The 26,973-nt window shown below is 41.8% G+C and overlaps 1 protein-coding gene across 3 annotated transcripts in view; it reads right to left on the minus strand.

Moving 5' to 3' along the window:
• CAMTA1 (calmodulin binding transcription activator 1) overlaps positions 1–26,973 on the minus strand; it is a 376,374-nt gene that overhangs the window by 4,503 nt on the left and 344,898 nt on the right. For all 3 annotated transcript variants that reach the window (XM_050714866.1, XM_035557426.2, XM_050714865.1), the window contains 10 exons: positions 25,065–25,204; positions 24,623–24,819; positions 24,192–24,270; positions 23,013–23,328; positions 22,087–22,610; positions 19,612–19,799; positions 18,936–19,182; positions 18,359–18,430; positions 14,475–14,668; positions 14,208–14,282 (listed from right to left, as the gene is read on the minus strand). In XM_050714866.1, the coding sequence (XP_050570823.1) occupies positions 14,208–14,282; positions 14,475–14,668; positions 18,359–18,430; positions 18,936–19,182; positions 19,612–19,799; positions 22,087–22,610; positions 23,013–23,328; positions 24,192–24,270; positions 24,623–24,819; positions 25,065–25,204 (2,032 nt within the window). The remainder of the gene's footprint in view (positions 1–14,207; positions 14,283–14,474; positions 14,669–18,358; positions 18,431–18,935; positions 19,183–19,611; positions 19,800–22,086; positions 22,611–23,012; positions 23,329–24,191; positions 24,271–24,622; positions 24,820–25,064; positions 25,205–26,973) is intronic.

Genomic DNA, 26,973 nt, shown 5'->3' on the forward strand with positions numbered 1-26,973 from the left:
TTGGACAACCTGGCTCTGCCTCGTTCTGCAGGGTGCTCCTTTCCATGGTGCAAGACCTCTGCCACCTGCCTGCTTCCACATGCCTTTCCTCCTTTACCACAAAGGGAGACCTGCCCTAAAAGGAGTAGAAGACAGCTTAAGTTAAGATGATTTAGCTGAGTATGTACATGCCCAATTACTCTAGCTAAAACTTCAAAGGACAAGTGACAAAGGCATGGTGCAAAGAATCACATCGGAGCTGCAAACCTATGAAACAGAATCCAACTAAAATTGATTTAATTTAACGAAGTCTAAGCAAATATAATTTAGATACTAAGAGATGTCAAAAGAGCTAAGCAGCACAAATGTCAGTTTGTAGCCTCTTTAGGTACTCATACATTATCTTTTGTCTCTTTCACCAGCTTGGTAATACAAAAACATGATGAAGGCTATAATCTGACCTCTAGATTTGGCCTATAAATATACCTCCTCTTTTTTTTTTTAATTTATTTTTCTGCATGTACAATTAAACATACTCAGGAGGAGCTGGTTGTTTTTAACTCCCTGGTTTAGATTACTCAAAGCTCTAGCACTCAAAGGCACTATCTTAATGCGTGGAACTGGGGGAAACTGGAGTCGATGAAGAAATCATGCTGACCAACACGAGTAAGGTCAGACCTTTGCTGCTTACCTCAAACTGTTGGAGAATATCATGTGTGGAAAGGTAGAGGGCTCTGCCAGTCTAAATGCACATGCCATTTTCAGAGCCTGAAGACGTACCTTTAAGAGGCTATGGCACTCTTCTGAAATCCAAGTCAGGCAGAGAGAATGTCTTAATACAGCTCCCCCAGACGCCAGGAAGTACTCTGATCTTCAGGCTGAGGAAAGGGCAAGGCAGCAAGCAGTAGCACCAATTCTGATTTCCTATTTGGGTACTGCTGTGCCGAGCCAAAATTCCTAATACAATTTTACAGTGAAATTTTCTGAAAAATTCTGGCTTTATGCAAGGTACTATATAAAAGACCCTGCTGATGTGAGGGGAGTGAGGACTTCAGCGTTGAACAAAAGACAACGAGCCTGTTTGCTCCTAGTGGGTTAGGATGTCTTATGGTGTTACCTGCTTGTTAAGTCCGCATCATCCTTTCATTAAAGGAAACATATGAGGGCTGTTGCAGTGAACTGAAAATGCTCGCAAATGACAAATTGATCATTTTTGGTATATTTAGTTTTATTTTTTTGTAACAGAACTCGGTCTTGAAATTATTAATGTTTCCATTACTGCACCACTTCGAAGCAGAAGTTGAACCAAAATAATTGCTGTGCTAGAAAAATGTATGCACCTGTGCAGTAAACTATTTTTAATGTTTAATTATATATATGTTCAAGATACCATCTATTAATGCATGATTTGCAGTGCAACTTCCAAGTGTTTTATGTTGCACTTCAATACCACAATGTAAAATTAAACTGTTATTGTAGATCTTACTGAGAACATGCACATTATTTAAGCTGGTGGCTCTTTCACCAAGACATGCTATACCTTAGTTTAGCACTTCAACATGCAAAGTCTATGCTAACAAAGCACTTTTGCAGGAAGAACGCAAGACATGCTTTGCTGCAAACTTCAACCTACAGCATGCAATATCTGTACTGGTGCAGACCTATTGAATCTGTTTAACTGGAACAGAACATACATGCCAATGCAAGTTAATTACTATACCACTCAACAAACATTTGCACTAGTACAGATCTATTGAGAAATATGCAATGCCTTCCTTGGTCAAATGTGTTTTACATTGGTTTGCAGATTTTCAGGCTTATAAAAATTTTGCAAGTGCAATAATAATTACTGCTTAAAAAAAAAAGAAAACAAGAACATACTAGTATTGAATTTCCCTACAGTAGGGTTACAGCCTTTGAAAATCTGTCATGGGTACCATTACTGAAAGATACTGCTTAGTATATAATGAAACAAACCATGTATTCCAGAGCATTTATAATCTTATGCTTCAAGATGATCATCATCCAAACTTATTAAGTTACCACATTTGTTTTTATTAAACTAACCTGTGTTTAGTATACATAATCGGGCAGTTGTTACATTAAAAATGGGAGTGCAGGTAGGTACTAGGAATCATTTATTTGTATAGTGTACTGCACGGTAGGTAGTAAGACCCACAGTCTACAGCTGTGGATCTCTCATCCTTGCTCTGAAGAGCAAGGTCCAGGAAAGCCCTGGGCTGGCACCAAGAAGCCAGAGAAGGTGGTCTCCCCTCTCCTGGCAGCAGGCTAAAGGCAGCCCTGCTCTGCTGTGGAATCTGTAGCGTAGTCCAGAGAGTGGAACTGAAGCAACTCTAACTGCTACCAATAACTGAGCAAATTCATGGGCAGAGTGACACTTGGAAAGCACTGAAGTATTGTGAATGCCCTGCTTCTTTCCCAAACCAGGGCTACATATGAAGTGCCAGAACCAGTGCATGCATTAAGCTATATACCAGATTAATGTAATTTATTTATCATTTTAAATAACTGTATTCTTAAACAAGACACTGAATTGTTATACCAAGAGAACTTAGAGCTAATTATTTTCAACCAATTAATTCTTTATTGGAGTGTCTATGCTGTAACTCTTCCTGTGATTTAACACAAATTTTTAGTCCTCATTTAGCACTTCATTTTTCTTTTTGAGAAAGTTCCTTATTTAGTGGTATATTGATTTGATTTCATTACTGCAATATAAAGTTGTCAACATGACTGTGGGGTTGGTATCCCCTCTTCGCTAACCCTTTGTGTAATAAAACCCCTAGAATTCCAAATGCAGTTAAAAAGTAATTTGACCAGGGAAAAACTCTGGACAGATCAGGACCCTTGAAAATAAAAATCTACTGAGTGAGAGCTACTAGGACAGCATTTAAGTGAACAGTATAGCACTGCCTTCATGCTAGAAGACAATCTACCTTCGTTGCTCTTTTTCCACTCTCAAAATTCGGATAGGGGAGAAGGGCCAAAGTGTAGCATCCATAGTTACAAGCATTAATAAACTACTCTAGGTAGAAGCACACTAACATTTTATAGAACAGTACAGACCATTGCAGCAGAGAAGGATGTTCTTAGAGATGTTCCAGTTCAGTTTGGTAGACAAACAGTGAGACTTTTTTGCTTTAATAACAGAAAACCAAGAGCTGAGAGCACATCATACCAGCAGGCCATGTGCTATGGATGGTATACAAATCTCGCTAGATAGCTACAGGCACCAGTGTGCTGGTTTAGATCACTTCTGAAAGCACTTCCAGTTACATGGGGACCAGAGGTGAGGACAGTTCAAGTGATAACATGGCTGCAATCCAGAGCACACCAGGAAAGGTATCAGGCTATGTCTGTTGCAACACTCCAAACAAGAAGTACCATCCTACTTCAATAGCTACTGAAACCATGCACAGAATTACAAGGACTATAAGTTTGCTTTTGCACTGATGAAGCCTTCAGCAAAAACCTCCTCAAATAACATTTCCTCTAGATGGTAAACACTTCTAAAGTACAAGGTCATTCCCTCAGCAATTGCTGAAGAGCAGATGGACGGAAAAAGCACGTGCAATAGAGATGATCACTGCTAAGGTGTCTGAATCACGGCCATGGTACTGACTCACGAAAAGGGACAAGAAGATGGTTTCACCTATGAGCTTCCAACCCTGACACTCAGGAGCTACGTCCCAGTTCCCAGATTGCTCCAGCCAGACAAAGCTTCTGCCCTTTGAACTGTGTTACTTACTTGGATACCATACAAGGAGGCTGCATCATTATGTGCTGAAGCAATGTAGAAAGCAACAGCCCCAGAAGCGAGCAGCAACTTCTCTCCCCACGTACCCTCCCCGAGTCTTGTATGGGAGTGTGTCAGCAAATGAATTAGGCCTACTTAGAAAGAATTTCAGCAAACAATGGCTTCATGGGTAAAGCATAACACAAAGCTGCTTCATCAAATTTACTCCATAATGCCCAGCCAGGGAAATGTTTAATGAATCTGTGAGTTTTATAGCAGTAAGTTCTGGCAATGCTGATCAGTGTAACAGACAGGGTGCAGGAGCCAGAGTAGTCTTTCTGGTGAGTTACCTGTTGCTCTGAGAGCTGAAATAGCCTGTGGGACATTTAAGAAAAGGGAGCTCTTGCCTTTTTCCAGATATCTCATTTGGGTTGCAAAACAAAAAAGACAGAAAGGCCCAATAAGAATGACACCCCAGAGCATGCGGTCTGCAATTTAACACACACATTTGAGCTCCAAACACATTCAGCCCCTGCAAGAGGTAAATGAAAAAAGAAATTACTTTGAAAAATTTTGTTGCATGTAGTGTCGCATATCCCAATACTTTTTCTCATGTTATCCTAAACTTGAGCAAAGTGGACTTTTCAATCCCTTATAACATTACCCCATTCTCAATCTCATTTAGAAGCATAAAAACCTAGGTACTTAAATGAAATTGCTGCTGCACAGCATATATTAAAAATGTATTAAAAAAAATACAAGTCCTAGTTGCACAGGAGTAGGAAGAGGTTCGTTGCTGAAATGCCAAGAAAGGGAAGGTTATGCAGACAACAACAAAATATAGGAAATGTTTACTCAGGTAGAAAATAAAGTTATACTTACCGGAGAAAATGAATTCAGGTGTTATGTGCACGCTCCCCACACCGGAGAGCAGCATTTAATCAAGTAAGAAATGAGGTAGGGGGAAGGGGAATCTACTTATAAGCGAAAGATGCTGTAAATGAATACATTCCTTTTTACTTATCATCGATAACAACTGCACTTGTTCTGCCCCAGAGAGAACTTAAACTTTGCTGCAGGCAGAAAGTGATCAGCCACCAGAGTGAAGAGACTTGCTCCTTGTGCTCTGCTCTAGATCACCTGCCTACTGAGAGGCAAAAGGGGTAACAGTTCAAGCAGACATGTTTCTGTTCACATCCTGGTTCTGGACTACAAACAAAGGTCTCTTTCACAGGAAGCTACAGAGGATGGCTTAACAGATGAGCAGGGACAACTCTGCATAGCAAGCATTGGTCAGCTGAAATATGTCCACTGGACTAAATTCCTCTGAGAAGTAAAACTATTACTTAAAGGCAATAATAACTGGATTTTTTTTTCCTTCTATTAAGTCTTTTAACTTCTACTGCAGGATGATCTTGAAGGTCTCTTCCAACCTTAATGGTTCTATGATTCTAAGATAGCAAATTTAGTCTCACTTAAGTTGGAAAATAAAATGTCACCCCTTCCCTCCCTTTACTGATCATGGTTTAATATAACCCAAATCAATCCAGAAAAAAATAATGAAAACCTCTTTTCAAATTGATCTCAAACTGAAACATGGAAGCAAACACTTATCTGCATATGCACACTACGTGAGCACAATGTCTGTGTACAGAATACATCAACTTCGTACATTACAGACATTCCTTCAGCATGTATGGATAAGCCAGCATGCCCCAAAATACTTTTCATATGTGCATGCACAAACAGCATATGCACATATGTTGTACATGAACTCAAAGCAGCAAAAAAATCACTTGCCATAACAAACTTATTTCAGCAGAACAGCAGTTGATAGACTTTGTGATATTTTATAGCTAACGTTTTCCAGTTAATGAGAGAAAGTACATTTAAGCGGAACAAGTTAATTTAGCATGATTGAAACTGTTTTCCTGATTCATGCTTCTTCAGTGATGTGCATTAGAGGTGAATCCAGATGCCTGCATTACTGGCTGGGTCCCACTGTAAGAATGTACAGAATGACAAATCACTGCCTTAAAAATAAAACACTGACCTACTGGGAAAGGGAGAATATTAGCAGTATATTTTACTTGTACCTATGTACATAAATACATTTGCCTGCAATGTATTCTTTTATTATTAAATATCAACTGAATGCTATTGCCATAAGCTCCTCACTTCACCAGCAGACATCCCTGTGAAGCCCAACAGAGGAGTATGAGAAAATTTGACACATACTACCACAGGATATCAAGGATTGCTCTTACAGCATTTTATCTGTAAAACAGAACTCATTACTGTATTTTCTTTGGAAGAACTCTCAGTGCTAGAAACTGTCACTGCAGACAATGGTAATAAAGCTAAGGACAGATCACTAAAACACATGTAGGAATAGTTTTTTGCTTATACCTTGTTTTTCTTGCCATTGGCTAAACGAAATTTTAATCCAGTCAATTTTTCTCACAGATTCTACTTTTACCGAAACTTTCAACAGCAGTTCTAACAGCTGTATGTTACTGTACACAAAACCTGAGATAACAGTGTGAAGCCACAGACAATTCAAAGAACAACATAACTGAAGTTCTGGGCTTCTTTTAGACCATCTACCCTAGCCATTAAGCCTTCTCCTGGGAGTGGCAACTTCCTGATTTCCTGATGTATCCCACATCATTTGCCATTCAAGGCAAAACTTGCATATACAACTAAACTTTCAGAATCTGTAAATCTGCTTTCTGGTAATTTTTGATTTGCTTTTACAAACATGAAGTCTTAAGGTGCAACAACTAATTGGCCAGTACTGGTGACTGGCCTACCAAAGAGATCTTGAGCTGAGTCACCATGCCTACGGAGCATGCCCTTGGGATGGCTTTCCCTGGCTTTGCTCATGCCCAGGGAGCTGGGTGCTACCTGTGTACCTGCACCCTGCCCTTGCTTCTCCAATGCTATCTGGGTGCTCAGTCTCCCTGTAGAGCACCCAATACTATACAGCAGCTATGCTGCTGTTTTCCGTCCCATACATGTGCACTAACAAAAGACTGAAACACATCACGTAGTGTTGATATGTATTCACAGAATATTCTTTATTGTCCACCGACCATTCACTTAACTAGCAAGCTTTCAAAATGCATGTACTGAGGTCTCACATATAGACTGCTCTTCACTGTCTCCTGTACTAGTTCACTGACCACGTAACACAAATCAGCTTTAGTATATCTTGAGACTGCAGCATGCATCTGCTCTCCAACTCAGACTCCTAGTCTTGAATGGAAAGGCACACAAGGACAATTGCTTTACTTGTCTGTGTTCAAGTCATACATTGCACTTTTTCAGTTTTGAATGCAACTAGCCCACTTTGTTATGCACATTTTAAGTTTAAATCATTTTTCCTATTCACAGAACAAAGGTCTTAAAATATATCCCCCTCATGTTTGATGCGCAAAAGTCATGGTGCTGCTAGTGGGGAACGCAGTATAGCTTCCAGCCTGTGCAGCACCCAGGGTTGCAGCATGCACCCTGACCTCATAGTGGGGCTTTCTGCTGGTATCCCAAGCCTACGGACAGCGAGGCATAGGCACCCACATCTGGGGCGCAGCAGGAATCATGCAGGCATGCCTGCACGTGGCCAGCCCCATCAGTTTAGCAGAAATTCCCTGGAGAGAAGGAAGACTGAGAAGAGAGCACCAAAACTGCAAAAACAGGAAAGGCTGGAAGCTATGCTAGTTGTTTTCTTACACACTGTGTGTCCTGCTCTACCGGTAGCTCAAGAAAATATCATCATTTGTCTGCAGCATTCATTACTGTCCTACGGCATATGGTAGCTGACCCCAAGATTAAAGATGGTTAAACTTGTCTACTTTTATAAAAAAAAAAGAGATCAACACTTACTAATACCCTTACAACAAAGATAGGTTGACTTATCTAATCAGAATGACTTTTTTTTAAAAAGTTACTTACAGTGATTTGTTTTCAAACCCAAATTATGTCCCCCCCCCCCCCCAAGAGGCCTTTGAAACCATACACACAACTGTAGACCAAAAAGCACCAGCCTTAATTAAACCCAAAGAATCAGATTAGTAAAAACAAGCCACCCAGGTGGTCCACCATTAAGAGAATGCAAGCTATTTTTACACTGTTCCTGATTTAACATGCATTAGATGAAACATACATTAACATAAGCCATAAAAGCTGGACCTATGGCGTTCTGGCTAGCAAATTCTGGCACAGCACTGGTGCCTCTGCAGTCAAGAGCAACGTTTCTCTTCCTCCATCAGGGCAAAATCCATCAAAGCAAGGACTTAAAAAGTTAAGGCACATCTGGGCCTTTATTCCCATTTCAAGCCATTCTTGTTTCATTGGTTGTTATAAAGAACCCAAATTGTTACTTGTAAAAATCTGAGAATATGCAACAAAAATGGTGAAGAGACATCCTAGTTTTGAAAGAAACATGATTAGTTATTGCTTCTTTATTAGGCTCAATAGTTAAACCAGTAATGATGCCTCCAGCAGTCTTATGCCTGATTCATACACTCAATCCTAAATTGTAAAAATCATCTCTGCATTTCAAGGTCAGTAAATCTCCACAATCAACAATTCAGTTTTCTATTCTGAATGCTACAAGAGTTCACACAATTCCTCTTGAAATAGTAGTAATGAACACAGTGTTATTTCCAGCTGCAGCTTCTGCGAAAGAATATAAACTCTGTTGTCCTACAGCCTCTCAAATTCAAGGTGATATTGAGCAGTCCTGCTGACAACTCAGGCACACGTCTTGGAAGCCGCAGCATCCTCTGCTCATACACAGGGACTGTCACCTGCCACAGGAACACTGGTGTATTCTCACTCTTCTGTTGGGTAGCAAAGAGCTGGCCCTGGCAAGGTAACCAGATGTGCAACTTACCGAAGAGCAACTTCTGGAAGATAAGCATTGGTGCTTAGTCATCTTAGGAAGAAAAAAGCAGTGTGAAGAGCTCTTCTACTTCACTCTGGCTCCGGCAGAAAAAAATACCCATCTAGTGTAAGCTGCACCTGTACAGCAGCTTCTAGCCTGAATGCCATTGCATTCTCACAACAAAGGACATCATTATTCATTGAGGGTATGTAAATGCAGACACAGTCAAGTTCCAAGATCTACTAACAGTCTATTTGGATACTGTAAAATATCCCATCAACACCACCGCCTAAGCATGCCCATGATGAATACACATGTCCTTTTTCACATGTTCATGCACTGGTAACATCTACTGCAGAGCTCTGTCCTGTTATAAAAGCAGCAGTGTTAGTCATTGCAGTAGGGTTAGTTTACACAGGTTTCTGTTTATATAATTAATGGAGGTGAAACTTACTGGCATATCTTGGCTGCAGCCTCATGCAAGCAAGCAGAAAGCAAAAATATTTAAAATGGAAGAGAGGAACTGGCTAGCAGGCAGCTACACTCACCCTTTTGTACAGCCTATGGTCCACCAGTGGGCTTCAGATTGCAAAACAATACCAAAGAGCTATTAGCACACACATGGCAATAACCGTACCTTACCAAGAAATTCACTTCAGGGAGAAGGAGACAACACTTCTGCTTGCCTGGAGAGAAAGAATCCTTCCCACCTCCTGCCTACTGGACTCCTCCTCTTTACCAGGGAAGAGGAGTCCTTCGTTGAGGTGTTTTAGGGCAGGACATAAATAAATCCAATACTGTCATCCCCATGGTATTTCCAGCTGCATCCTGCTTTCCCTTCTTGCAACAACTATCTGATCTCTAACTCAGGCCAAACACTACTCCATAAAAAACACTGCAGCACAGCCTAGCAATGGTGCAGATACTTCTCAGAAGAATAAAGTTCTCATACAACTCAGAGAAAGAATAGGAAATAGAACATTATCTTCCTGGAGAAAGCTGACTATGGATCACATATGGATTCAGTTCAGATAACCCAAATCTACTTCAGAGCTCTCAGTTTTCCTTACAGCTCTAAAGTACTTGGAAAACACTAAATAGGCGGATTCTTTCCAAAACCATCAAATACATAAACCTTTAATTCTGTCTCACACAGGACAGTATTCCAGGAGACAAGCCAATTCATAGTAGACGTAACAGCTAATTTTATGTTGAAAGCCAAATGCCAATGAATGGAGAGGTCTGGGCAAGGAACAATGATGGGTGAAGCTCTCCTATGAGGCCAGGAAGGTTGTGTTTCTCATTCTCTACAACCAACACTTCAGCAACAAGTCATGTTGGTACCGTGTTATGGTTGATGCATGTTTTTCACCAGATTTTTGACAACATGACAATAGATGAATAAACATTTTTTTCAAAGTCAAAAGGAAAAAATACATCTGACCATCAGAAATCAGAATGACTGCTGATGATGAATGACTACTTTTGTCTTCATGATGCCTGCCAACATTCAGCCAGTAGAATGCCAATATCTTCTGTAAGAATACACTCAACCAAAACTTACATCCCTCTTCTGATTTTCAGCAATGTCTACTCATCCATTACTAAAAGAGCTCCAACCACATCATTAACTGTCTAAATGTTGGAAATACTGTCTGATCAGGCAACAAGCATAAGTTCAGGAGATCAGAAATCACAAGACCAACATGCCTATTTACACACACTGACACGGATCCTCAAGCTGATAGGAATCATGTCTGCTCTACTTGGTATTTGTGACAAAAGGCTAATTAAAAAATGGAACAGGAAGATCATTTAAGCTGTTCTTCTGAACGTTAGCCTAGAAAGGGTTCTCATAATTGGCTTAAACTAGACTTTGATCTATTTAAAAAGGGTGTGAAAAGTAAGCAACCAGATGGTTACCAGGAGAAAGCCTGAGTAACCCTTGCATAAAGGCTCCAGGATAATTTCTCAGTAAGACTCCTTTATTGTCCCAGCAACAGAATCTGTACGTGGACAAAAGTCAAATTGATTATTTTTTTTCTGAGGTTGAATTTTGAACTTTAAGAATTCACTGCCTTTTCACTTAGCTCAATATCCGTATGACAGACTGCAACTGGCTTTTACATCCTGCCTTGTCTATCAGCTGACAGGCATCTGCTACAAGATCACGCTTCTCTGATGTTCCTCCATACGCTCTCTTTTCTTTGTCACTCCCCCAGATTTTCCAAAAATATCAGTCATTTCTATCTCCGGTACTGACAAGGCACTGTGGTTTAACAAATAGCCTTGTGCCATTTTTATGATAAAGAGCAATAAATAACACTAGTTGTTAGGGCTTGTCCCTGCATGTTCAGGAGCTTGGATGGATGACGTATTTTAGGCTTTCTTAGTTTCTTGTTTATAGCAGCCATGTGCTAACTTTGATCATTTTAACAGGAGTCTGTGGTGGGATTTCAAAAGCAGTACCCCTGAAACTGTGTGTGGAATTGTACCAGGCACACTGCCATCAACTGTATCCTATATGAGCATTACACAGGATACGCAGGAGGCTGAAAGGGCAAAGTTATGAGGCATATATATATATGTAGGTGTTTTTAAACTTATTTAACATCCTAAGTTTTATTACATTATCTTTAGAAAGATGTAAGCAAGAAAAGCCAAGTAGCAAGGAATAAGTGTTTTATAAAAGTTTTTTTTTTTTTTTTTTACGAAAAAGAGATTTAAAGCTTGAAGAGCAGCAGATGAGAAGGAACCAATTACCTTGTCTTGCCACCTAGTACCCCAGTGTACACGCACAATGAACAGGGTAGCACTGAAAGAAGGTTGCAGAGCCTGGCTTTGGAAGGAAGGAACACAAACGGTCCAAGGCCAGGACATGGCTGTGCTGGGGAAAGCACATGGCTCTCGCCCTTGGCTCCTTCCAGCCAGGTGAGGAAGCAAATGGGACAGTTTCAGAGCCAGCTGAGACAGTGAACAGGTAAATATCTGGTTTAATAAGTAAATCTGTATTACTTCCACTTTTACACTTTCCCTTTGCAGTTGCTTACACAAGCAAAACACTTAAATCCATTTACCTTCAAAATCCTGTGTAGTAATAAAGGTCTATGAACCTCACTGGCATATCATTCTTCAACAAGCTCAAGCAAGCACAAGGACCAGATCACTCTGTATGGTACCTGAAGCCAGGAGGGTCCAAGGGCCCATGAGCTGTCCCTGTGGCATCATCCCAGGATCACAGATGCAGCCTACATGCACAGAGCACCAACTGTTCTGGAAAAAAATCTTTCTTTGTAACTGCTTACTTCAAGCTGTTCTGACAAGCAGGGGGAATATGGGAAAAGAGGCCCAAACTTGTCACAAATTTTTAAAAAGTTCTCTAAAGTTATGTTGGTGTCAAACAGCTTCTCAACACGGTTTTTTATCATATTTGGGAAATTTTGCTTTTATTTTTGGCATTTGCTGATGCCAGAACGCTCCTGGATAAAGTTTGTGTCCGTTAATATTAATAACACTAACACAGTTTTAAACCCTTATAATTGCTTAGAAAAAGTACATGACCATGACTGTGATTGTTTTCATTTCAGAAGAAAACACAAGGCAGGTTTTGAAACAGTCACATCTTCGGTAGAAATATTTTTTTTTCCTTTGTTGCATCCTAACCAGGAACCATGGACTACTTCCCAAGTCACCATAATCTCTAACAAAGTGCCTACGGATACACACAGGGCTACACTGTTGCAGAAACTCGAGTTTCTGTGCAGCATGACAGAAGCCAGAGAACACCTTCTCACAGCAGATTCCCCCCAACCTGCTTCTTGTTCTTACTGCTTGTCTAGAAATACACAAGACCTAAACCCTTCTCCCAGAGGTACACAGCAGCAGGGACAATGCTGCTCAAAAGAAAGGTCAGGCTACAGTCAAAAGGGAAGTGACTTGCCTGCAAGCTTCAGTGATGCAGATGAGTAGGTCTTGCTCTAAGAAGGAAATAGGAGATACTGAGAAAGAGGAAGGCAATGAGCCGAAGGCAAGAAAAACTGCTGGAACCATGGGCAATTCTGAAGAGTCTAGGCTACTTGACAGATGAAGGTCTAACAGAGCATGAATGAAGTGCATTGCACATTCCAGACATTATTGGGAAACCCAGTGATAAAACTAATCGTCACATTCTCTGGAGTTGGGTATGCAAGTAAGCTGTAGGAGCATCTGGCAGTTTGACCCCATAACCTTCGAAGACGGCAACAGGTAGGTGGCTTTCCTAGGGACTACCTGGACCTCAGGCAGATCTGAGAGGATATAAGTTCCAAGTCTCTGTCTAATTCATTGGGACAAGTTGCCTAACGAACATGATCAAACAAACCTTTCAGTCCCTTCCATACGCCCCGCTATGAGCACAAAGACACGTGTGCTTCTTCATGATCTACTGTGGCTGTTTCAAATGCATTTAGAACTGTCCTGGAAGCTATAAAGCCCTCTTTCTTATCTGCATGTTACTTGCCATTGAACCTGGAGGTAAGATGCCCTTCCACAACATGAGCCACGCCAACCTCCTGCAAACTGCAGCTCTAAAATCTTCCACATGGACTAGAGTCATGTGTCTAAAATCAAGTTTATCACATGCGTCTCTGACTCTCAGAGCTCTGTTTACTCTCAGACATCACTGGGCTGAACTATACATGCTTTAAAATATATTAGGTCAGACCAGCTCCTGAGTGCTGTTAGCAGATGAGATGCATGTATGGTGAGAATGGAGAGCAGAGTCAGAAACATCTAAATTCACTTTTGTCTAGGCAAATTTCCAGTTTGCAAACTGATCATATATGAGCTCCTTTCATTGGAAAATCAGGACAGACACCCTGCATATAGCAGAGTACTGGCACAGTAGTGTCATGTGTCAACCTGCCTCGTGTTGCAAGTGAGCACTTCGGCAAGCATGCTCAGGTTCTCATACTGGCAGGAGAGAATTCGTCTTCACGTCTTTGTCTGTACTCCCAGTTATCGAGTATGTGTGGAGTGGCTGAAGTGAACTAACTTATACTTTGCTGGCACATTCCACCTGTCCACAATAAAAAGAAGCTATATTTGATGACAGTCTACCAAGTGACCCTTGTGACTAAACTAAAAGTATTTCTGGTATATACAAGATATCACATTTTGCATTTTACCACATACCACAAACAGTTTGTGCAGCATACAGATCTGTGTAGCATTTATGAGCTGTAGCTATCCTTCAAAGAGCTTATCCCCTCCCCACTCCCAACATCCTCAAGTCCAACTTTAAAAACCTTTTGCCTTTTTTTTTTTTACTCAATATTTCTTTATTCTGTGTCTGCCTGACGTGACCTTGGCTGCTTTACTATATCAGCAGTGGAAGTGAACATGATGATTCTCTTTCAGCAACAGTCATAAGTTAAAGATTTCCTTTCTGTGAGTGTATCCTGGAAGCAGCTGTGCTTTGTTATTTGATTAAAAGATTTGTAGAGAGTTGATTCTATTATCCTTTACATTGCACTCACTGCTGACACACTTGAATATTGTTAAATTGCTCTACTGAAGAGCAGATACCATAAGGTAATGTTGTACCTGTGGCGGCAGCGTCGTAAAAATCTCATGATCTTGCGAGCAGCTTGATCCTGTTTCTTGGTAAGCAGACTGCTTCTAAACACACACACAAAAAACAACTTTGAAGCACAGGCAAAACTGTGGAGGACAGCAGTAAATGCAAGAATAATCATCCAATGAACCACTGTAGTTATCCCACTGGCCTATTTAAACTACAGCACAGTCCCTAACAGTGTAAACAATATCATATAAAGATCCTGGTAGCACTTAACAATCCCAGCAACTCACCTGAGTTTCTGTTGTACAATGGTGGCTGCCCGACGGTTTTGCTTCCTCTTCCCACATTCTTTGTAGCTGCGGTAGTACTGCTGGATCAGCATTGCGGCTCTTCGGCTCTGCTGGAATTTTTTCTGCTCATAATAGCTTCGGAATTTGCTCTGGATAAGAATGGCAGCTTGTGTCATCTTTTTATAAAGTGCATACTACAAGAAAAACAAAGAGAAGCTGAGGCATTCCAAAAACAAAACAAATCAAAAAAACAAGGACAGCAAGAAGCAGGTTCCTACAGTGAAAGGCCACTTGCACTGCTAAGACATGATGTAAAGCAAATGAGAACCTACTCACTGATCGGGAACTCCTTGAGAAAAGGACTACAGCAAACCAGAACAACTATGAAATCAGGTGCAGAACCTGAAAAGCAACTACCTGTTTTGCTGTCAATGGAATAGTTTGATGGGATTGGTTTTAACGCCTAGCCGTCAGAGGCTCTATGAGTACATGCTAATGACCAGATCCAGTTGTACTACACTCACAACCAACTTTAGAGCAACTGGAGCCAATCCTGAGTTGTGTTTACACTGTTTCATATTTTTACTGGAGTGGGTCTGCATTAGAGAGAAACAATTCAATTAAGTACACTTAGATGAACTGTTTGTTTCCCTTGCATGCAGAAATCTCATTAAAAGTACAGGATGCTCATTTCTGTGCAGCTATTATTTGTCAAGTCTCATAGCAACAACAACAAAACACACCCATCTAAGTAACTATACGAATAAAGCAGCATTAGTAAGTATTCTAAAATGCTAACAAATTAACAAAAGACAAAATACACTTTTTAAATGTCTTCACTTAAATGTATCTTGTGAATGAATTACTTTAAGAACCTATTTTGGTGTTCACGCGTGTATTTCACTTTCTTAGGACAAATAACTTTGAAAGCCAACTTAAAACAGCTTTTTCTATGCCACAACACAATACTGTAGAAGTTTTTATTGCTCATATATCCATTTAAATCCAAACATTTCAAATAGAATAACATATAACTTAAAACAAATCATTGACAAAACTAATTCTCATTAGAAGTCTATAAATAAGCATCCATTGAACCTGCAAATCTGTATGAGCAATTACATTCAAAATTCCCTGTAGCACTGCTGTATTATTTCTATCCCTGTGATTTCAAATAAAGCAGGAATAAACACTTTAAAAGCAAATCTTTATTTTATGCCCTTTTATTTTAAAATGTGCAAGTAGATGGCCACTTAACAGAAACCATATACCACCATAAATATTTTAAAAAGTCATCTTCTATAAGATTAATAGAGATGTAGAATAATCTATAGAAGTTGCAATCATACGTCTTAACTAACATTATGACAGAGTGTTATTTTGAAAGCTTTATCACTTTCAAAAATTTTAGCACTGTTATTCCTGGACATTTTATCAGCTATGACTTCTGCTCACTTTATCAGACAGATGAGACACAGACACAGCAGCCACTGCCCTCTGTAAGGTAATGTCCTAGCATATTTTAATAGACTTCTCTTGTCTATTGGGAAAACAAAAACAAAGCAAACAAAAAAACCCAACACCATCCCAAAAGCAAAAATCCCTTCAATATTATAACAGAACACTATTTACCAAATTTCACTTTTTGGAATTGAAGCAGTCATTAGGTGCAGTTATATTTTGCCTTTTTTCTTCTTCTCCTGCTTTATACATTTATAATTAAATAGACCAGATTGTGTTTTTAAATTAGCTGTTTTCAACAAGTCTGCTCACAGGCTGGTGATGGTTTTCCTTCCAATTTTAAGCCCAGAGGGCACTTCTGTGGCTGAGTTACAAACCCCTGAATAGAAGGGTTTAAGTATGAAACAGTGATGTGAGCTATGACTATTCTAATCTATTCATAAGCCTGTGCTGATCCCAGTGATAAAGTAACATAACAGAGGAACAAGGCATACGAAAGAGAAAATTCTCTGGATAGACTAGACCTCAGTATGTTTGCATTCAACTCTAAGACCCACTTGGATGACTACCTGCTCAAGTACTGAGTCTCTGGGCCACCCACAACTCCCCAGACTCCCTCTCTTCCTCCTTTCCCTCCAACTGGGAAGAGGATAAATGGAGGAGTGACCTGATCTCCAAAGCGGCAAGTCTCAGCTAGTTCAGCAGTCCAAAGAAAGCTCAGCTCTCGTGCCCTGATAGAAGAATACTTAACTGATACAAGTCTGTGGTGCTGGAGGAAGCTGAGGATGGAAAATCATCCTGAGGACACATGTCTCCAGGAAAACCATGCCCTGCATCCTGGCTAGCTTTGAGAAAAGCTCAGCTGATTGCAGTATCTGATAAGAGCAAGACATTGCACAGCTGGAAAATCCATTTTTACAGTAGAAAATTAATGGCCATGAACAATGTAAGGCTGACATTAACTGCCATGCCCCCAGCAAGAGCAGCAAAGTACAAGAGACAGTGGTCTAAGGAATCCATGGCCCAGGTGTTTTAAAGAGGAATGCTCAAAATACTTTGGAAGGCAGGTAGAATGGAGAGCACATCAGCTGTGTGGGTGGCATAAATGTTCCCCTGTGCTCCCTGAATGCCAAGGCAACGATCATAAAGTGAAAGCTAATAAGTAGCAACAAAGGAAAGCTTCTCCTCTTGAAATCGTCTGCACCTCAGCCTATCACTGCTTATATGAGCACCTGTAGAAGCAGGAGACTTTTTTATTTTTAAATTGTACTTTCCTGTTGATATGCTGTGGCACAGCAGCCCCTGCATAACTCCCAAAAGAGGTTTGATTTGTCAGTGATTTATCTACCACAGGAATTTATTAGTGGATACTATTAAAACATTTTACTAAATGCCAGGTTCCCCTGGTTTATACTGGATGTGAAAGTTTGTGACTCAAGGGGGACGGTTTCCAAAACAGTGTTTGTATTTGTATTACCTTCAAGGCTATCCAAGTAAGCTTAGGGAGAAACAGAAAATACATAGTTAATGTTAGTTCTACAAATAAAGAACGGAAAAAAACAAACAAAAAAAAAACAAACAAAAATCTTCTTTCAAAAAGATGTGATTCCAGGATCCAAGACAAAACAGTCTGTCACGCAGATTTTGAAAGGAATTAAGTTTCACTATTTACAGAAAGCACCACTCCAGAATGACAGCCATGTGACAAGTTTGAATGTAAATCACAATGCAGTCACCTAACACTAGAAAGGCTTCCCAAATAAACATTTTTGAAGGTTGTGAAAGAGTACAGCATCTTGCCTTTCATTTTATATACCATGCCTGTAAGGCACTAGACAGCTTGCGTCTAGCAAGGTACAGCAAAAAGATGGAGCTGGGCTGTAGCCTCCACCAAAAAAAAAAGTCTTCTTTTTCTGGGGTTGAGAACTCAGCCTAAAAACATGTCTCCAACCAGAGTTTGGAGAACAGTCTCAGTCCTGGAACAAGCTGCAAGCTGCATCAAGCTTAAACACGGGACTTCCCATAGTTTAAAAGTTGAGTATGTGCAAAATAAAAAACTGTTTTTCATCTTTGCCCTTATTGAAGGCAAAACCAACTTCAATTTCACAATGAAATTTGGCAAGCAACTAGTCAGAATAGTTTCACCAGATGATAGCATGCATATTAGCCAATATAGAATACATTATTGCCCTCTATCTCACAGCAAAAATGCAGGCATCACAAACAAAACCCTTTGAAGGAAGCACTCTCTGAATTAAGACTCAGGATACAAATTTTCTTCTGTTTTTAATTTTGTCTAAGCAGGGTATTTCATTGCTGCATGCTGAAAAGCATACAACAGAAATACAGTGGGATAATTCCTATTATAGAGGGCCGTGTTTGTGGCACTTGTGTGTTTCATAGAATTTCACTTCCTTGATTACCTGTTTGTATTTTCGGTAGCAACGCTGAATGACAGCAGCAGCCACCTCTTGCTGTTCCCGGAGAGGACGACCCTGCGTGGAAAAGCAAAGAAGCAATAATTAGCAGACCTCAACAAAAAACAGGACAGATATTGTAAGAACGTAAGTGGCTCACAGCAGCTTGCAGGACACTGACTTCTAAATCTTCTCCTAATCATAGTCTGATTCAGGTGTAGGCATTTCCTAGAGATGTCTCTACACCCAATTCATATAAGATAGAAACCCTCAAAACTGATCTTTACATTGATCACTTCTGGCAACTTGCCAGAATCTCTAGGGTTTATTTTGAGGATATGATTTTTTGAGTGCTGTGCACGTACATATGCGTACCTTGGCATAGCATGCTCTCTCTGGTATGGTAGATGCTGGGTAAACATCAACAAGTGAGTGCCAGGAGCACTGAAAAGGTTATGACAAACTTTTTTTTTTTTTTTTTTTTTTTTTTAATCCCAAGGGTGGGTATTACCCACATGTCATTTTGTAACAAATTGTACTCTCACACCTAATGAGGAAGACATCGGATGTTTTGGCCACATACCTTATATTTCCTGAACACTGTCTGGACGAGTTTGGCAGCTTCATAGAGTTCTCTCTGCTCGTGATCAGACAAAGTTAACTGTGCAAACTCATTCTCTACCTTCTCGCTGGTGGATGCACTCAGAAATTCAGACCAGTCTGCTGCCGAGGGAAGGCTGGGTTTCTCAAAAGCTATTTCACTGATTGGCGAGCCTGCAGGGCTCAAGCTGGTGTTCGAAGAAGGGGTCAAGGGTTCACTATACAGACTTCTGAAATACCAATCACAGTAGGAATTATTGGCTCACAAAGCAGCTGAACTGGCATCACAGAAAAGGAACTGAACATTTGTCAGCTTAAGGGAGAAGCTCAAGCTCCCCTCTCTCTCTCCAACCAACATTCCACATTCCTAAGGCTGACTGTACTGTATTGCATAGGCTTGACATTGGAAGAGAAGTCACAAGTCAGACCTTACGGTACTGCAATTTTGTTGCACTTCCCCTCTTGCATGCACTCCCATTCTTCCATGAATTTGTAGCTGTGTTGGCAATGATACCTTTGTGCATGAGAGTGTGGCTGGCCTTGGAGCACCAGCACTGAGTGCCACTGAGAAACAGCATCTGCAGGCTAAAGAATCAGTGCATGCTACCCATTATTCAGTCTGCCCAAAATCCCAGAGCAACTTCTCAACTCTTACTGACCTTATCTGTGCAGCACTCGGCAGATGATCAACATCAGCAAGGTAACTGGCCAGCCAGCTCATTGTGGTGCTCATGGCAGCACTCTCCGTTCTCTCTACCAGCGGCGACTCCATTGGCACAAAATTCTCCCGCTTGATCCTGTCAGGCGTAGCTTCAATAATGTGCTCTGCAAGTGTCATCATATTCACCTGAGTATGGGGAAAGGAGAGCAAACTTTTACTGACTGGTAACAAGAACCTTGTGTTTGCATGTTACAACCCAGCTTTGTATCTCAGAGAAAAGACACACCACCCCATTTTTCCCAAACTTGCCGTAGCTGGAGTCTACTGCTTTTCTCAGCATTGGAGAGAAATCAACAACCAAAGCTCATTCGCTTTTGTCTCTTCTTACAAAGCAGCGTTTCACACTCTCTAGACCTCTTTTTCACAGAGTGTGTGGGGAGCCTAAGAGATTTGGTGAAAGGTACATGTCAATGGACCTTTGCTGTATGCTACTGACAGCTATCACTACTGTCCTGTTTCCAAAGGAAAAGTGATCTTTCCATTCTTTCCCCAAAATGTGCATATACATCATGACAGGACAATAAAGGCATTTTAAGGAACACCAATGAGAGAAGTTAAAACCCTTGGAATCGTAGCTTTGTCAGGAATTCTTCTGAATTATGTATCCCCCCTGACCCAACCAAGGTTCACAGGAACTTTCAATACAGAGAACAGAAAATAGATTGTTTTGCAAGAATCTGCAACATCTTTCTTACACTAGCAAGACAAGAATATTTGGATATGCCAAGGCTGTGCTGCCATTACTCTTTTTGCTCAGAAGACCAGAGTATCCTTCCCCCAGTGATTACTTGTCACGTGTCTGTCTTACTTCTGATCCAACCCCCCCATTCCCTAACTGGTGGAATTTTTCCTTCCCCAAACCTACCACCTCTCTTCTCCCCTTCTCCTCTCTTATTTCCTTGCCCTTTAAAGTTCAGCAACTTCTTCAGCTGAGAAGTCACCTGCTCACCAGCACCATGCTTCCTCCAAGCTTGCCCTAAGCACAGTTGAACCCTGTGATGGTAATCTGCAGGTGAAACAAAGAGGCTAATTTTCAGAGGTCAGGCTGACAGGCCTGTAGTTCCCCGGATCCTCCTTACAGCCCTTCTTATAGACAGGAGTCACATCAGCAAGCCTCCAATCCTCTGGGACCTCTCCAGATAACCAGGAACGCTGATAGATGGTGGAAAGTGGCTTGGCAATCACCTCCACCAGCTCCCTCAGCACCCTAGGGTGGAGCCTGTCTGGTCCCACGGACTTGTGACATTCCAGATGGAGGAGCAGGTCTCTAACCTTCCTTTCCTGAATCACAGGGGGTGATTATCTACCTGAATCACAGGGGACTTCCAGGTCAGGGCATAAAGTACCCTGAGGATAACTGATCCATCTATTAAAGACTGATGCAAAGAAGGTGTTGAGAACCTCAGCCTTTTCGTTATTCTCAGTGATCACATTCCCTGCTGCATCAAGTAAAGGATGGAAATTCTCCTTGGTTCTTCTCTTATTGTTAATATATTTGTAAAAGGATTTCTTGTTCTCTTTTACTGCAGTGGCCAACCTGAGTTCAGGCTGGGCTTTTGCCTTTCTAACTTCCTCCCTGCATATCTTAGCAACTTCTTTGTAGTCTCCCCAAGTAGCCTGTCCCTTCTTCCACAGGACATACTCTTTTTCTCCCAGAGTCTCAACAAAAGTTCCCGGTTCATCCACGCTGGTCTTCTTCCGCTCCGGCTTGCCTCACGGGACTCAGGAACACCTGCTCCTGTGCCTTTAAAATTTCCATCTTGAGGAGCATCCAAGCTTCCTGGAACCCTTTGCCTTTCAGGAGTGACTCCCAAAGGACCCCTGCAACAAGTGTCCTGCAGGTCAAAGTCCGCACTTCGGAAGTTCAAGACAGCAGTTTTGCTAGTTACCCTTCTCACATCACCAAGAATAGAGAACTCTACAATTTCACGGTCTCTCTACCCAAGACAGTCCCCAACCTTCACAACTCCCACCAGTCCTTCTCTGTAAGTGAAGAGCAGGTCTAGTGGGGCAGCTCCCCTGGTAGGCTCTCGTACCAGCTGTGTCAGGAAGCTGTCTTCCACACACTCTAGAAACCTCCTGGACTGTTTCCTCTCTGCAGTGTTATATTTCCAGCATACATCAGGGAAGTTGAAGTCTCCCATGAGAATGAGTGCTGGTGATCATGCAACTTCTGAGAGCTGCTCATAGAATGCCTCATCCATCTCTTCATCCTGATTAGGTGGTCTATAACAGACCCCCACCAAGATGTCACCCCTACAGGCCTTCCCCTTAGCCTTGACAGAGCTAAGAGCTTCCATAAAAATTTCTCACAGTTATGCTCTTCTCCACAGACAAGACATGTGGCTGAGCAGAAGAGACTGACAGAGAGATGTCTCAGGCTAGACGATCTTGGTGCTATGATTATGTTTACCTGCAAGTCATCCATGTGGGGTAAACAGTCCTCATCCCCTACATTGTCCCTATAAGACAAGAGTTCTGCATCCACCATTTCCCTGTCAGCCATCATCAGCACGTTCATCTGCTCTCGCTGGCGTAGCCGATGGGCTACAGTGTCCTTCCCCAGAGCAGTCCCCTTCTGGCTCCCTGTCACCTGCACCGCAGACACACCAATATAAATGTCTTTTGGGTTCCATTTGATGCCTGCTTGGCTGCCAGAGCCCCGGTACCCAGCAACTTCTGGGATGTGCTGGGAGAGCTCCCGGCCATAGTCCCTTATCCCTTCACTGGGGCTGATTGTCTCAGTGGCGGATTGCTTGGAGCTGGAGTTCTGCTTTCTGACACTTGGCTGTTCCAGACTCAGTGCAGTGGAAAGCAGCTTCTCTTGCCGGGCTTGAAAATATTCAGGGCTCAGCTTATGCTTTTTGGGTGCAGGGTAATCTTTCTGAGTCTCACTACTGTAGTAACTGGAAGGTTCTGATCTTGGTCGTCTCAACTCTGGAAACAAACAGATCAATGGTCAAAACGAAGTATGCAACGTGATTGCTGTAGGAACTACAACAGCTTCTGCTGCAGAGCAGCAGGTGGAAATTCATGCCATGCTCTAGGACACACAAATGTACGGGTGTCAAGTACTTGCAAAGAAGTAACTGTCACCCAGGGAGGATATTACCTCAGTTGTTCTTCAGATACACACATCTTTCTAAGGCAGACATTCCTGGTTCTTTTCCCAATACTTATGCAAGAGTATAGAGCACATGACAGAGAGCCCACAAAAAAAGCAGTTAAGCATGGCCAGCAGGGCTACAGGTGGCATTTGCCACCCAGGTGAGGTCTTTGCTCCATGATTTTACGTGTCACATCTCATCAAAGCAGTGCATGCCATCAGGGTTGTCTTACCTGTGTTTGTACTAGAAATCACAGTGACTCCCTTCTGAGGCTCTTGAGAGGCAATAAGTTCACTGTGCCACTGGGACACCCAGCTCTCTGTGCTGGAGTCTGTGCTTGAGGGGCACTGAATTCTGGGGTTTTGCCCAAGCTGAGGTTGCTCATCACGCTGTAGCTGCTCCAAGCACTCTGCCAACTTTACATGGCCCCGAGACCGGGCAATTGCCAGTGGCAGTCTCCCAAGGGAATCAGGAATAGAGATGGCTCGGCGGTCCCACTTATACAGCACAACAGCTGCATCCATGTGGCCCAGGGCACATGCCCACATCTGGAAAAAAAAAAAAAAAAAAAACAAGTGACCCATTGTACATGTTTTGTAAAAAAAACAAAAACAAGTGATCCATTGAATATTGGTAGACCTGCCTTCTCTTTCTCTTTTTGTTAATGCAACGGAGTTGTATCCTCAGCTCACAGAAAATTGACTGGCAAAACGATGCCACGTTTGAACACCACCAATGGGCTTTTATAAATGTCCTATATGAACAAAAGGCCATTACAGAGGACTAGATGCTCACTCCTTTGAGGGAGAAACCTCTATCTGCCAAATGAAGCTGATAGTTTCTCGTTTAGTAATGCGTGTATTGTTTTTTAGCTGTCATACCCACTGGAACCACTGCAGAGACAGACCAGCTTCAAACAGAAAGGAATCTCTGAGATCAGAAACATTCAGGCAGGAATAAAAGCTGGGAACAATAAAATCAAACACTCTGCTGTTGTAACCTGGCACTTCTGGTTCCACCTGCTTTGGCTTCCTGCTTGAGCTCTCAGTCTAGATTCCGATGACCAAGCTATTGTGATGTCTTTACAAGCTCTACAGTCAAAGAGGAAAACTTGAAAGAAGGCATGTAAAGGCCTTTCCCCAGAATGACAGCAGAGACTAGATATTTGGTAAAACACAGACCAGAACCACCCATCTGTCCTCACATTACTCAATTACAAAGATTTTTCTTTTTGGTCTCTCTCAACAAAATGCTAGAAAGCTAATAGTACCATGTCTTAACATTTACACAGCAAGGACACACAGGAAACATCTACTTCTCAGAGTGTAAAATGCATCAGGAAAATAACACATCAGGAAGGACTCCTGGGAGAGTCTGAGGGCCCTCTGAAGTTTCAGTTTCTGCTGCTTACCAGAGGAGTGCAGGAGAAATGATCCACATTCAAAGGGTCAACTTCCAGCTCCAGATCAATGCTGTCTGCATGTTTGGTGCTAGAGAGGAAACAAAACAAATGATGCTCTGTAGACAAGTTAGAACCATTTCCTAAATCTGTAGCTTCACTCAGTGCACCATACCACAAAAATGGCCAAACACACGTCCGTGACACACATATACTACAGACGGTGCCCCCAACAGAGACTTTAAGAGCATGATACATCCAGTGACTGGATCTCATCTCTCTCAAGATACAGGGGACAAGAACAAGTTCAGGGACTTGGTTGTTTTTAAGGGACAAAAGGTGCAATTTGTAAAGGGCAACTAGAAACCTGGAGCAAGCAGAGCTTACATATGCTTCTTCCATGTCTGTATTGACACCCAAGAGTCCAACAGGCTGGGTCTTACCGCCATTTGATGAGGGTCTGGATCAGTGTAGCATAGCCCTGGGCGGCAGCTAGGTGGAGCAGTGTCATTCCTCGGAAAGTCTTTGAATGGATCAAGTGTTTGGACTTTGCCCAGCAAGCACGACTCATCATCTTCTCGCACACCACCACCACGCGGCTCTCAAAGCAGCTGCCCAAGGTCCCAGTCCCAGAAACGCACTGAAACACCACACACAACCCACTTTAACCACTGATGGGAGTTGCAACCTGCCCTAAGCAGGCAACCTTTCACTTTCAGAAGTACTGAGACAGTGGCAAATGCAAGTTAAAGTCACCTACTGTTAAAGACGCCCATAAAGAAGACCTGTTGTTTAAGAAAATGTATAATCCTTTCCAACCCCCATCAAATACAAATGCTGGTAGGAAAGAATAAAGCTGCTGTGACTACACAGCAGCGTCTGTACCTGCACCTGTGTTCCTCCATTCCCGCTCCCATTGCTCCCGCCTCCTACTCCTTGTTTGTGCTGCTGGGAGCCTGTCATTTCAGCCATTCTCCTCTCCATCTGCTCGAGGCGCTCCAGTATTGACATCCTGAACTGATTATCTAGGTTGAAGAAAGGCAGAAATGAGGGTATTTCCATGGAAAGAAAGCTTAGTTTTTGGCAGCCTACTGCAGAGAGTCACAAGCAACAGTCCTGAACATCATGAAGGAGATTTGCTTCGCTTGACAATGCACAGGGACACTTGCCCTGCAGCATCCTACCTCTTTAATTTCCTGTGGCTGCCCTTTTACTGCAATTCTAGAGAACCTCCTTAAAGGTAATAGAAGGAAAAATACAAAAAATGGGGAGAAGACAGGTCCCTTTCCTTGTGATTCTAGCTGCATCCATACAATAAAAGATTGGGGTAATGCAACTTCTTTGAAAACACACGCAAACCCTGAGCAAATACAATCGTTCGGACAGTGTTTCAGTAGACTTGTATTGAAATACTCTCAATTTTACAGACAATCACCCTGCTTTCACTGGAGTACTGAATTCATCTTGGCTTGCCTCCTGAAATCATGCAGTAATGGTGCCTAGAGGAAAAAGACTGCTTTGCTTCCTTCTGTGCTTAGAACAAGGAGCCATTAAGAAGGTACTCATTCCTTGCCTGACTGACTCCCTTTCTTGGAAAACAGCTTCAGCCAAGGACCTGAAATAGGACTATCAGAAATCACAGAGTGTGGGCATTGATAATCCAGGAGTATCCTTTTGAAAAGCAGAGCTCTGTGGTCTCTGCAGAAGTCTAAACACAGTATTAGTTTTTTTTCCTCCTTGCATTGTAACCTAGCACTATGATACAGCTACTATTGCTTGAATAGTAGAGGAGGGAAATTTAGACTGGCTAATAGGACATTGCTAAACCTGAGACTGTAGAGATTAATTCAACAGATACTGTTGTGTTTAAGTCCAGTCAGTGCAACTTGAGTGGCTGCAAACCCAGAGGGCTCCTTCTCTCCAATGACCTATAGGGAAGATACTTCACATGGCTTGTACGAGTGCACCTGCTGGGTAGGACAATCTTGTGGATAGGAAGTATTTCATGAATGTTTTTATCATGCTAACAGTGTACATAACAAGTTTCCGGGAAAAAATAACTCCCGTCCTGTTTGGTTTCATGTACCCATGGACATGATGAGGTGGTTCAGAGCACTGAAACCCAGAACAAAGCCTACTAATAGTAATGGAAATCTGTGCATGAAAATTAACAAGCTCTGATCAGGTTTTAAAAGAGAAACTCTTCTCCAGTTGGCCTTGTCACACGCAGAGTCCTTAACAGCATATTGCAGGAGTAATTGCTCCTCAAAAGTTTGTTAACAGCTTCCGGTAGTGCTGTAGTGCAACTGTGTTGGATGTGTTTCAAAGCTATCATAAAGTTAACTGAAGTCCATGCCAGCACAACTCTTGCACGCTAGATCTACTTTTAGCCTATGTTTGAACCAAGAGTCAGGCGTCAATTAACTTGAAGGAATGAAATGAAGCAAGGTCTTTCCTTACCTACCCCCTTACCTAGCCATCTGTCTGTGAGATGACGGCTCCATGTCACCTGCTGACTTTCCAGCCATTAGTCAAAACAAACAAATAAATAAATAAAACATCCAGCATACTACATCCTGCAAGGCACAACTCTTACTAGAGAATAACAGAAATATGAATCTCTTTGCTGTACTGCACCAGAGATCACATTGCAAACCATTAAGGCACATCTCAGAAACTGGCTTAAACTCATCCCTCATTCCCTAAAAGGATGTCGTGGCTTGGCAGCAGACATGAACTCAGCTCTCCTCTGGCCAGCTCCAACAAATTGTAATTCAGCATCTTTGTGGCTCTG

Source organism: Cygnus atratus, chromosome 21 (genome assembly GCF_013377495.2).
Source record: "Cygnus atratus isolate AKBS03 ecotype Queensland, Australia chromosome 21, CAtr_DNAZoo_HiC_assembly, whole genome shotgun sequence".
In the NCBI taxonomy this organism is placed as follows: domain Eukaryota; kingdom Metazoa; phylum Chordata; class Aves; order Anseriformes; family Anatidae; genus Cygnus; species Cygnus atratus.